General features: G+C 34.7%; 2 protein-coding genes across 2 annotated transcripts; both read right to left on the bottom strand.

The window, feature by feature from the left end:
• Positions 1 to 1104: 1104 nt before the first annotated feature.
• Cpr65Ay (Cuticular protein 65Ay) lies at positions 1105 to 3744 on the bottom strand. The gene is made up of 3 exons (XM_014239704.3): positions 3528 to 3744; positions 1929 to 2020; positions 1105 to 1577 (listed from the first exon to the last, which is right to left on the bottom strand). The coding sequence occupies exons 1-3, from the start codon at positions 3540 to 3542 to the stop codon at positions 1331 to 1333; spliced, it is 354 nt and encodes a 117-aa protein (XP_014095179.2). The 5' UTR covers positions 3543 to 3744; the 3' UTR covers positions 1105 to 1330.
• A 5065-nt stretch (positions 3745 to 8809) lies between these two features.
• Cpr65Az (Cuticular protein 65Az) lies at positions 8810 to 9586 on the bottom strand. Its single transcript, XM_014238717.3, has 3 exons — positions 9572 to 9586; positions 9249 to 9494; positions 8810 to 9185 (listed from the first exon to the last, which is right to left on the bottom strand). The coding sequence occupies exons 1-3, from the start codon at positions 9584 to 9586 to the stop codon at positions 8811 to 8813; spliced, it is 636 nt and encodes a 211-aa protein (XP_014094192.1). The 3' UTR covers position 8810.
• Positions 9587 to 13268: the final 3682 nt, after the last annotated feature.

Below are 13268 nucleotides of genomic sequence, written 5' to 3'. Positions count from 1 at the left end.
AGCAAATGCACAAACCCACGATTGGTGAGCTTATTCAAGCTTTGATCAGTTAAGTGCTAAACCTAGTTCGAGACTTAAACCAATCTGCAGCATCATAAGTAAATCATTTGAATATTTTTTAAGAAAAAGCACACTTAGTGATCATTATATTCGCAATTGAATATACACTTATAACGCCAATGTCTAATTTTTAGTTTACACATTTTGTATATGATTCCTTGGCGTAAAAATAATTTTACCCAAATAGCAGCCATGTCACCTAAATTCAATAAATAGCGCGATTAATTTGCCTAAAATTGCTTGTTTTCTGTATATTAGACAAGACAATTTGGTTTGGCTATGGCCGAATATATTCGAAATCCTTCGGTACTTCGCAGCTCTTTGAACGCTCCTATTTCTACCAGTGCTCTGCTCTCATAAACCAAATGACCATTTTAAAACTCATATTTTTAACATCAAGTTAATACTACTAATTTACTGTGAGACGTCTTGAAGAGAGCTTTTGAGCTAATACGAATATGCCAATTTCCCATACACTTATTTACGCCTCTGCTGGAATGGCCTAAAGTACCTTCAGCGAGTTTTGGTTTTTTCGGTTTAGTGATTTCATTTTTGGAATGCCAATTTCAACTTCATATTTATAAAGTAAGTAGGGTACTCAGGTCGTCGTACAACTTGTACCCAAAACATTAACCAAATTATATTGAGTCGATCTATAAGAGATGTTGATATACTCAGTTATCTCTCTGATGTCAACACAACGATGTTCAAGCACAGTTTCTTTAACTTTTTTGAAGAACAGAAATGGATGGACGTCTCGCGTGAGACAAGTTTTCAAAGCCTTCAAGATCTTAACTGAATGCTTTTTGTAACTCAAATAAATGTGTTCGTGATAAAGTTGTCTCCCCAAAGCACTTCTGTAACATTTTCAATGATACCGTAGTCGTGATTCCATTTTAAAAACAAAATTACATGCAAACTCGTTGTTAACTTTTTTTCATGGTAAAAATGAACACGCAAACTTTTCGCGTCGTAAAAAAACTCTGACAAACACACACTAATTAAGATAAAAATATCTAACTTCGAACGAAAATAAAAAAGGCCTTTAGTTTCAAATTGTTTACCAAATTTATAATTGTAATCTGCATAAAAGTATTTACATACAAGCGCCACTACTTATTTCGCAAGATACAATACCATAACCTAAATGTATTTCGTTATCACAACTTAAAATACGGGTTCACAAGTAATCATTACAATAATATATATAAATGCTTGCAAGGTACTTATATTATATTCATATAGCATTTTTTCATAAGATTATTTTTGCTCAAATTTTATCATTATGTATTTTGCGTGCAGTAACATAGGGTTGGAAACCGTTCTTATTCGCTTTGTAGAGCACGGTGTACTCGTAGCCATCAGCAGAGATGAAACTGTAACCACCACGATATTCCACAGATTTCACGGGCGTAGCAGCTTTATCGCTCGTTTCCTCGCGATTATCACTTATCACATTTTGGGTGTTATTGTATTTAATGTCTTCGCTCCGCGATTGGCCATTCTCTGTTTGGAAGCTATAAATCAAATTGGAGAGAGAGAAAGCGATAAAAGTTGAAAATCGTTAGTTTTTTCTGCCTACAAATTAATTTTGCAAACAAAATATTTTAGGTGAATTTTTGAAATAAAATTTAGAAATGCCTTTATATGTTGTCACCGCTATCTAACGAAATGATATCATAATCCGAATATAAATAAATATTTTATATAGAGCGAAAATAATCTGCATAAAAAGAAAGGCAGGCACACAGCCAATGCTTTATAAGCAAAGCATTCAAACAATGAAAGCAAAAACTCAAACTCGAAATAAACAGATTTCTTTTGCTTCAACAAATTGTTGCTTTTGTTTGTTTTTTATGTACACTTACCCGAAATGCAATAACTGTTCGCCATTTTCCCGGCTTTCAATGACCATCGCATGCAGGGTTTGCGTGAATAAAATTAAAGCAATACTGTAGATCTGCGAAAAAAGAATGTCATTATCAGTAATTGTTTATTCTAATCTAAAATTTACATCTTAATTTCGTTTTATTTATTCATTCTTAATCTTTAATTAGAATATGCTTTTAAAAATTTTATGACTGGTTAAAACAAGAATTTTTGAAACACTTTTCGTATGAAAGTTTATTATATTACAGCAATACTGTTGCTCATGGATATTGAGCAAGCGAAGGAAGTCGATTTTAACTTTATTAATTATGTCATTACTAAGAAATATTTATTGTTTAGGCGTGATTTTCATTACGTCAAATTCAGTGATAAAAGAATAAATTATAATATGTTAAATACATCCACAGATTTGGCGCTTTCCGTTATCATAGTCTAAACCTATTGATTGTTTAAATTTTTGTCTCCACTTTTAGTTTTTTTAATTTTCACTCGGTCACAAAATCCCTTACTTTTGCATTAAATTTAAAGTTTTCTTTAGAAAAAGGTAGAATGATATGATTTTCGGTTCACTGTAATGCAGCCTGGAGCGTTCTCATTTCACGTTATCATAAGTGACCCTCTTTCATCACCAGTTATCGTGCGGCATTCATACATCGATTTTTTTATATCCAATATTATTTAGGTCTGTTTTTTGAGCAACTTTCGGCTCTTGGAAAATCAAAATAAAAATCGCGGGGCTTCTTTAAAATCAAAATTGCCGGAACGGGATCGACTAAATCAAAATTGCGTGTGATTGGCTGGTACATTATTAAAATCATAAAGACTGTTCGCATTTTCAGGCGCCTGCCATGCGCCTTTCGCTTTTATCGAAGTAAAGCTGTAAAATATGGCGCATTTTCTCTTTTCCGGTGTCCATCTTTGACGCACGCTCAAGCAATCACAATGTTTACCAAGTTTTTTTTAGTACAAAATCTTATTTTTCTAACACCATATACTGATATAGAGACTGAAGCAGTAAAATGCAATAATAATGAATTTCTTTTCACTTGTATTGTTTTCAAGCAAAATAAGTCTCAAAAAATTTGGCGTTTAACCGAGCCCCCAGATTCACCTGTTTATCAATTTATTGATGTATAAATTGTGGATATAAAAGGACAGGTCTATATCTTCACTAATCCCCACAATCTCAAGACTAAAATTTGTCAAAATTGGACCACAGCTATTTAAGTCCTCATATACCGGCACAGAACGTCTTTTTCTGGAATTTCAAAGTACTATACAAACATTAAATATATATCGGTACGTTAAAACCATATTACTTAAACAGTTACTTACTACCTGCAACAATAATAATAGCTGTTTTATATATCAGTATTTTAGTATCCTCAAAATATGCTACACATTTCTATTTCAAAACCCCTTAAACTGTCAATACGTCATTCACCAACACATGCTAAGGAAATATAGAGAAATGGCCAACATATTTTTTCTGCTTCTGGCAGGAATATACGTAAAAAATTTGCCACTAAAAAAATTATATTTTTAATAAAAAAAATGTATTACTTGATTTTACTTACCATTTGCATCTTCATTTTTACCACAATGCAATCACAATTTAAAAATCCTTTTGTCAAAATATATAGTAAATCACCAAAAACTTCTGATCAATATTACTTGTTTTTCTTTTGGTACCTTTGAGCACTTCACTGTGAAACACTGCGCTTGAATGTTGTGTTCTCCTTAAGTTTTGCAATCAAACTAAACTAGTTCGTTTCATTTAGCGACTCTAAAAAGCATCAGACGGGTAAATTTGCGTTCTCAACTTTTTTATACGCACACATAAAAATATTCGTAGAAAATTCCGCTTGAATCTTTGCCTTTTTAAGAATACATGCGTTCATATGTATGTGTACGTGTGTCTTTCCTTTTGTTTTGACTTCACTTAGAGCTTATGCTAATGAACAAGAGCATAAGCCACCAACGGATGGATCATTCAAACCGGCGAAATACAATAATACTAGATTACGTCATAATTTATTGGACAAGTTTCTCCAGACTGGCTACAATACACCTAAAAGCGGAGAGATTTGCAAACAGAGAAAAAGATAATTCAAGAAACAACAAATTCAAATGATCATATCATCGTTTTTCAAGAGCATAGAAAGAAAACAAAAGATTTGCAAAATGTCAATTGTATTTGAGGTTTCCCGTTTGTAAATAAAATTGCTCACAAATACAAAATAACTACGTATGGTCGTTATGTGCTTGAGAACAGACAACGGCACATTCATTGGCGTACGCTTTAGGGCGGCAAAATTCCATCCACTAAACGAGAAGAAGAAGATATGTCAAAATACTTAACAACAGCTACTACTAATAGATACTTTGATATATTTTAAGTTAGTTTAAAATTATTGGTACTATTTTCTATTAATTTTTTATGCTTGTATTCTAAAACATTGCCTCAACTTACCTTTCGTACTCTTTCTTTAGAAGAACTCCGCTTATATAAATTATTTTGATAAATGACAGATTATGTCAGTTAGATCTCTTATGTTATTATTTTTAAAATGATATGTAAGATCATATATATATATCATATAATAATATAATTTATGAAGTAAATTACATCATTAATAAATATTTTGCGAAAAAGGACAATCAGCAGATTCACGGCAGACAATCAAATCTTCCCGGATATTTCAGATATGAAGATCTGCACAGTCATTTCCAAACATAAATTTTAACTATACAATCTCATCGTGAACTCTTGAAATGTTTAAATTTATTGCAAAAATAAAAAGTTCCACCCTAATGTGTTCGTACATTGATAGGTATTTTTTTAACTATTTATTTGTACTCACGTTAAAATTTTTTGTTTATATTTGTTTGTTTTCGTTAAATCTAGTAATTTATGTCCAAATCGATATTTAGCAAATCTGTAAAGAAATTCATTTATCAACGACTGAGTTGTGGCGTAGTCAATGAGTTATTGCGTAGATTGATTGTTAAAGCGCAACTACTCTTATTTGTGGCATTTTCACATTGTTTAATGTTAGAAAATCAATTAATTATTTTAGCTTGACACACAATTCACAAACAAATTGATTAACATTTTTGCGTTGACTGCGTGTGAAAAGCAAGTGAGAGAATCCATATATATTCGTTTATAATAAAAGAATTAAAATACGTACTGCAAGTCAATATGAAAATATATTTATACTCTTGCAACATGTTGCTACAGAGTATCATAGTTTTGTTCAGCTAACGGCTGTTTGTATCGTCTAAAACTAATCGAAATAGATATTGAGTTCTATATGTATGTATAAATGATCAGGATGGCAAGACGAGTTGAATTCCGAGTGACTGCCTGTCCGTCCGTCTGTCCATGCAAGCTGTAACTTGAGTAAAAATTAAGATATCTTGACGAAACTTGACAAGTGGGCGTATTCGGACTACTGCCACACCCACAAAATGCTATTAATCGAAAACATATAAATTTCTATAACTAAGCCGTAAATTAAGATATAGAACTCTACTTTGACGCAACATATCACATTAAAGAGGGGCATCTGTCACAGATGATCTGTGGTTTGAAAATCTTTTGAAAGTGGGCGGGATACGCCTCCTAATAAGTTTAATGTATCTATCTTCCAAATCAATTCAGCTATACAATACCTAAATTTGCACCAGACAAATTGTTTCAATCCTATTTACGATAGGGTGAAAATAGGTAAAACCGGATGATAATACCGCCCACTCCCCGTATAACGGTTTTGTTAAAAGCTATTAAAAGTATGATAAATCTATAACTAAATGCGCCAGAGACATGAAATTTTACTCCCGAGAGAATATAAGAGATCTTTATTGGAACAGGTGTCAAGCTTGTAAGATGGGCGTGGTACTTTAGCAATTTCAACCAAATTCGGTACGTACTATTATTCTAATATTTCTACAATACAGTGTCAAAATTCAGACAAAAGCCTACTTTTCTTCAACACGATTTTAAATTCCATATGATTCTTTCACTTTCCAGTATAAAAATCAAGAACCAATGAATGGATCCAGATAAAACTTTGCACGAATAGTGCTTTTGAGTTGTGCCACCTTATGACCAAGAATTGTTTACATCGGAGCAAAACTGTCTAAGCCCCCAGATACCGAATATCTGAACCTTAGTTTTTATTGCGAACTTTTTAATGAAAATATCGGTCAATCTGCGAGATATATAAGGTTGTCATATATCTCCCTTCCGCTTTTTTGCTCTTCATTCAATGCTTTATAAAAAGTGTTACAGTGATCGGATTTAGTTAAAATATGCGCCGTTTTGTTCGATGATCTGTTTCCATCTAGACGGCCACTTCATAATACCTTCCTCGTAGAAGCCCCCCTCCTTATTTGCGAAGAATTCGGACAGCCACTTTTCACAAGCCTCTTTTGAGTTCAACTTCACACCACCAAAGGCATTCGCCATGGACAGGAACAGGTGGTAATCACTTGGCGCTACGTCCGGGCTATATGGTGGATGCGATAAAACCTCCCATCCGAGCTCCCGTAGCTTCTGACGAGTCATCAACGAAGTGTGTCGTCTGGCGTTGTCCTGGTGGAACACTACACCCTTCCTGTTGGCCAATTCTGGACGCTTCTGGTCGATCGCCTGCTTCAAGCGGTCCAGTGGTTCGCAGTAGATGGTAGAATTAAGCGTCTGGCCATGTGGGAGCAGCTCATAGTGGATGATTCCCTTCCAATCCCACCAAACACACAGAAACACCTTCCTGGCTGTCAATCCCGGCTTGGCCACTGTTTGGAACGATTCACCGGCCTTCGACCACGACCGTTTTCGCTTGATATTGTCGTATGTGATCCATTTTCCGTCGGCAGTCACCATCCGCTTCAAGAATGGGACGAGTTCGTTCCGTTTCAGCAGCATATCGCAGGCGTTGATTCGGTCCAGAAAGTTTTTTTGCGTCAAATTATGCGGCACCCAAAGATCAAACTTTTTTCTGTATCCAGCCTTCTGCAGATGGTTCAAAATGGTTTGGTGACTAACTCCCATCTCCTGGGCGATGTCACGAGATGCCATATGCCGGTCTAACTCGATGTATTCCATGATTTGATCGGTATTTGTCGTCACAGGTCTTCCGCCGGCTGGCTTATCCATGGTGTCGTTTTCACCGGCTCTGAATCGTCGAAACCATTCCTCCGCGGTTCGAAGTGATAGAGTACCATCCCCCAAAACACCATTAATCTCACATAACGTTTCTCTAGCGGATTTGCCTTTAACGAAGGAAAACTTTAAAATAGCGCGAATTTCGGCGTTAGTGAACTCCATGTTTACACGTCTATAACTGTTGAAGGCAATATCCAAACTAATCATGCATAGCGTTGTTTTGTAGGTTATTTCAAGACCTTTCAAATTATGTATAGTGTTGCCAGATACGAGCTCTGTAGCGCTTTGTACATAGCCGCGAAATTCAAAAGACAAAAAAGCGGAAGGGAGATATATGACAACCTTATATTATACAAATTCGGAAAGAATTCTTTTCTAATAACAGTATGTCTGTGTGTGTCAAGAATATGTTGAAGTGGATAAGTAAATATTTCCCTTAGCCTCTATATACCTAACGAAAAAATTTTTGAACTTCCAGCTGTCTTTATACGGCATATATATGGTCAATATGTGAGCTATCTTAATAAAATTGATAATCAATGACAATGTATCGTTATGCATGAAGTATTTCCTCAGATTTGATCGTGGCAAGTTGTAAGAGTATGAAATGTTGGGTTTAATCCGAATTTACCCCCTCCTTACTTGTTTATTTTTACTTTTCGCACTTTCATATAAATATCCTCTAGATATAGCCAAATACCATCTGATCAAAAATTAATCGAAATGGCAAAAAAAGTACATTTCCTTATTTCATATTCTAATACAAATATTTATTATCGCTGTTAGGCTCCTCTTGAGCCACTACAAGCATGCCTATTTTAAATACGCTTGTTATAAGCATAGAGTGAACAAACTTTTCGCGTCGTAAACAAATAGCTGCCAAACATACACTAATTGATATATAGATGTCAAACTTCACACGAACATAAAAAGAGGTAATAATAATATCGAAACACGCAGTTAAAATGGAGCACTTCATGGGAAATGGTACATCAAAAATCCACAAATCGAGAGCAGAGAGCATCCAGAAAGCCTGCTATTGTTGTGGTAGCAGTATAAAGCATTCCCCAAGTCATGTCTATTAAGTTGACTGTTGATGGTCTGTTAAAAAAACTGGCTTGTTTTGCTTACATAGATCTGAGTGTCGTTGGAACAGACGAATATCTGTTATTTCAAACAGCATATTAGGGTTTTGAAATACAATATAAATTATCCTTTTTGAATGTAGAAATAAATATAAATCTTTCTATTGATCTATACAGATCAGGTCTCAACTGCGTTGGTCTAAAGTAACTCAACTTAAAACTTACCTTTTCTAGCTGCTTAAAGTGTCTGTCTAATATGGATAATTTCAAGAGGAATGGTGAAATTAGTTCCAACCTTGCTTTTTCAAATTATAATGTGGTCCTATTCCAATAATTACTAACAACAGGAAGACACTTTAGGCACGGATTAGATTCGTCATGCACCTTTTTGCATGAAAACTACGTCCGATAAAGAAAAACTTTTTTTTAACTCAACATTTAATTAACATTTATTTTTTGTTTATTATTTACATCCTTTTTATTATTGTTACTGGAAAAAAGTCACGTGAACGACCGAAGAAATGTTAAATTTTCATGTAATCATCACCTTATTGACGTCTATACATTTTTACTAATTATTTATTTATATAAGCAAAATTCAAATCCTAATAAAGATAGCCAGGATTTGGAGCTGGAGCTGCGCCACCACCGCCATTGCAGCTAGAAGGACAGCCACCGCCACCGCCGTTAGGACAACCGCTACCGCCATCACCACCATCAGCAGGATGTCCGCCACCAGCAGCAATCTTATCCAATGCATCTTGTATCTCTGGCGGTATCGGTGGTGGTGTGGGCAAATGATCGCCTTGCGGTCGAAACCCATTTTCATCGGCTGTATAAGTGACAAGGAATGATTGGCCCTCCGGGCTGGTATAGGAGAACGAGCCTTCCGCAGTTAAAACTGCATTACAAGGATCATCGGCGTTTTTCACATAACCGGACTCCTGTGCATTGATGCCATTACCGGTTTCATATTCGTACTACAATTATAATTTAAAAATTAATTCACATTTCTGTTTGGGGTTCTAATTTGGTGTCTTTACTTGATATGAACCGTCGATGTTAATTTTGGACTCCAATTTGATAATTGGTATCTCAGAACCTGCACCTGGAGCACCACCACCGCCGCCACCATCAAAAGAACCACCACCACCACTCGGCGGTGGATACGAATAGCCTCCGCTAGGTGGTGCTGGTGGTCTTGGTGGCGGTGCCGGTGGTCCACCTTTTGGATAGCCACGTGGTACCGCCAAAGCGCTCCCGAAAAAGCAACAAATCACAAGAGTCAACTATAACGCAGATTTAAGATAAAAAACTATTACAAATACAACACCAAAAGTATCACTATTTATTACAGTTAACACACCTGCACACTTGGCATACTTATTGAAGAGCTCCTTGCTCTGTTGAACTATTTTTTCGAGATAAGAATTATAAAAAAGTATCACCGCTGCCAACTATCAAAATTGCACTAACTTGAGCAACTAGTGGGGATTTGATTTTATAAACTAAGACGTCCCAGCCACACTTTTATGCTTTAGGTGAATTACACCGATTGAATGATCCTCACGCACCAAAGGTCAGGTGGAGGCTAGTAAAGCAGACGAAGAAGTTCGGAAACTGATAAAGACATAAACACTGAGAAAATTATACTTTGATCTATATTGTGAAAACATTTTCAAGCGGTTGGAAGCCTTTGATGTCTTAGCTTTTGAAAACAAAACTGTCGTATCTCGTCATCTCACAAATCTCATCATATTTTGCATAGTCTTTCTAATAGAATCCACACATATATGAGTCCCATACACCTTTCAATTATAGTCGTCAGATTTTCTATAGCTTGAAACATTTCTTAAAGCCCACAATAAAAAAAATTGGACGGTAACTAATATGGAAAACCCGATTTTATAACTATAGCTCTGACTCTTAACATTTTTTATGGATCGACTAACACATTACAATTGATACATATAAACGTGAGTTTTTGTAAACATAAGTTTTAAGTCACTTCGACATTTTCTTGTTCCCGAATGCAATCCTTGCTTCGATAAATATTTAGAAACAACTTTTAAATATATTGCAAACTTAGCCTGAATCTCGGACAATCGCATTAATTAATTTTTCGCTCAGTGTATTATGGTTGTCCAACCGATTATGATGAAATATGTATATGAATCCGTATACATAAATGAACCAGAATACAAAAACAAGTATACAGATGAAGTAATACAATGATTATCAAAGCACACTCTTCTAGCACGCCGTATTTACGATCATAAAAATGAGCATGCGTGAACAATATGAAACCGACCGATATTACGATGCGCTTCAAATTCATTAAGTGATTACATTAATTTGTCTGCCTTGAAAATAGAGCTTGATTGCGGTTTGGATGAGCGTCTACCTTCACTGTGGAAATCTGGAAAATTCATCAAGGATGTGTTTTAAGGTAAAATTAAAACGCAAAATTAAAATATAATTAATTAAAAAATATTTAGTTTGAAATAGTCCGCTCAGTCTCAGAATATTCTTTAAACCTAAATTACACATATCACGTGACAACAAATTACGATCGCATTATATATTCATTGCGATTGAAAATCTGTAGTCACTAATTCTAACAAATGATAAAATACTGATAAATAGCTAGGATGCAAATCGTCCTACCCTTTCGCCTGCACATCCACTCACCCTATATTTTTTTCTAATACACGCATCAGTTAATCGCTTAAAACAACAAAACCCGCTGGGCCACAAGCAACTCTCAAATTTAATTAAAAATCATTTAAAGTAATGCAGTTAATTGGCTAATTTTTAGTGTTGCCAGATAATTTTTGTAATGCTGAGTATTGCAAAAATATTTTTAATTATTTTTGTCATAAAATTTATTTTGGAGCAAAGTTGAGAAGTATTTCTAATAAACCTATAAAAAATATATTTCTAAATAATTTTGTTTTTATTTCAACGAAAGTGAAGTAAACTCTTATATATTGAATTACGCATATACATTTTTTTTTATTAGCTTTTAGCATTTGTCACCAATTCTTCTCAGGTTTATAAACTATTATTTACATATACCATAACCTAAATTAGTTTTAATTAACCAGCTGCCACGTTTTATTTTAAATCTAAAAACTTTAATATTGATTTACTTTAAGTAATAAAATCCCAGATTACAAAATTCACTCAGTTACATATATAAAAATAAAAAGGTGGCAAGTCTACATTACACTCAGTCCACCAACAGCACCTGCAACATAGCATGGTATACCTTTCTGCTGTCAGCTAGGGCATCAAAGCTTTGTATGGATATGGCGTATAACCGAGTAACCATCATACGACCAACAAACCAACAACTTTCTCCCTTCTGCAGTTTACGGTACGCAATGCGTATCGCTAATGCACAATGAGTGTAATTTCTACGTTTGTTCGCTGCCCTGTACCTTAGACTTGGAGTCCTTACAAGCACGTTTTAAGCCAATGAACATCTATTAACTTTCTGTCAACATGTCAATGTGTGACGCCAAGTCCTTTCCCAACTTCGTTTTGCGAGTTTTCTTCATGCGTTCCAGAGCGACAAGTACATATCCAACATTTAGATGGGCAATTTGAAATCGAATTTGTTGGTGTGTTTGCGTAAGTGCGTAAAACGGCAAAGAAGCTCAGTGAGTCGAAATAATGATGACATGACGAACTTGTCCTACTTACTTGTATCACAAGGAAACAGTTGGCGTTTTCCCAGCTTACTGCAGGGCAGATATTAAGATTAGCTAGTCAGTGATGGTGGTAGTTACAAAAAAATAAGGATAGCTTCAATGTTTTTTGTTTGTTTTGGAAATACTTAAAATGTAGATTTACTAGGGTCGTGTAAATTTATAAAAAATGTATCATATATTCTCAGTGAAAATATTATACAATGTATTTTTTTCTAATAAAAGCCTTCAAAATATTTTAGAATTCCAGTTTTGGAACTCGCACTGGTTTACTGGAAAAAATCTTGGGTTTTGTTTACGTTTACGTTGCGCATAAATTTTCTGCCATGCCAAGCTAAGGATATCCAGAGGAAAATTGTCGAAGTGAATATAAGCAATGATTTTTGGACGAAATTAATAATCGATAACGGCTTTTGGTAAAGAAAATTTGTAACTATACCGGACTGTTATCATAACCAAGGATGAGTTCTTAAATTATTTGACTGTGACGCAGGTAATACAAGTATTGGACGAATTTTTCACCTAACACTTAAAAAATCTGTCTAACATTTAATAATTCAAAACGCTAAAAACTAACTTGATAATTACAAGTACAACCAACCCGGTAGATATTGTTCAATGATTATGTAAATTTTTAGAGAAAACGATTTTGGTTATTGTTTATGGATCATGTATAGACTTAGCGATATTTTAGAATATTTGTTTAAGATTAGTAAAAACACAAAAATCAAATATATAATGAACAATTCCACACCACAATCAAATACATCTGATCAAATTTGATACGGACCAGTTCTAACTGCGTGCGCAAACAGAATCGATAAAAATATGTTCCTAGATTGGTACAACTTGTTTTATGTTCGTGTTAAATTCGATCTGTCAGTTAGTGTTTGTTTTGCAGTTATTTGTTTACGACGCAAAAAGTTTTTCTGGCGGTTTTTATCATGGAAAAATATTTTGAACAACAAGTTTACTCGAAATTTTGTGTTTCCCTTGCCATCATTGAAAAAGCAATCAGTAAAGGTCGTGAAGTGATCCAAAAATTGCCTCATGCCAGACGTCCATCCAACACTGTTAATGACGATGACCTCAAAAAAGTAAAAGAAACCGCGCTTGAAAAACGTCGTGTTGGCAACAGAGAAATAGCAGAGGATCTCTCAGTGTCGGCTCAATGCGTTTTGGTTAATGTTTTGGGTATGAAGCGAGTCAGACTCGTACCAAAAGACCTAAATCTTTTAAAAAAACGACTTCGAGTAAAGCTCGCAAAAGAAATATAGTACAACGTATCTGAAACCCTACATACATCAAAAGCACTATTACTGGTAACGAGACGTGAGTCTATGAATATGA

Source organism: Bactrocera oleae, chromosome 6 (genome assembly GCF_042242935.1).
Source record: "Bactrocera oleae isolate idBacOlea1 chromosome 6, idBacOlea1, whole genome shotgun sequence".
NCBI classification, from domain to species: Eukaryota; Metazoa; Arthropoda; class Insecta; order Diptera; family Tephritidae; genus Bactrocera; species Bactrocera oleae.
This window is presented reverse-complemented; position numbering and strand designations above follow the sequence as displayed.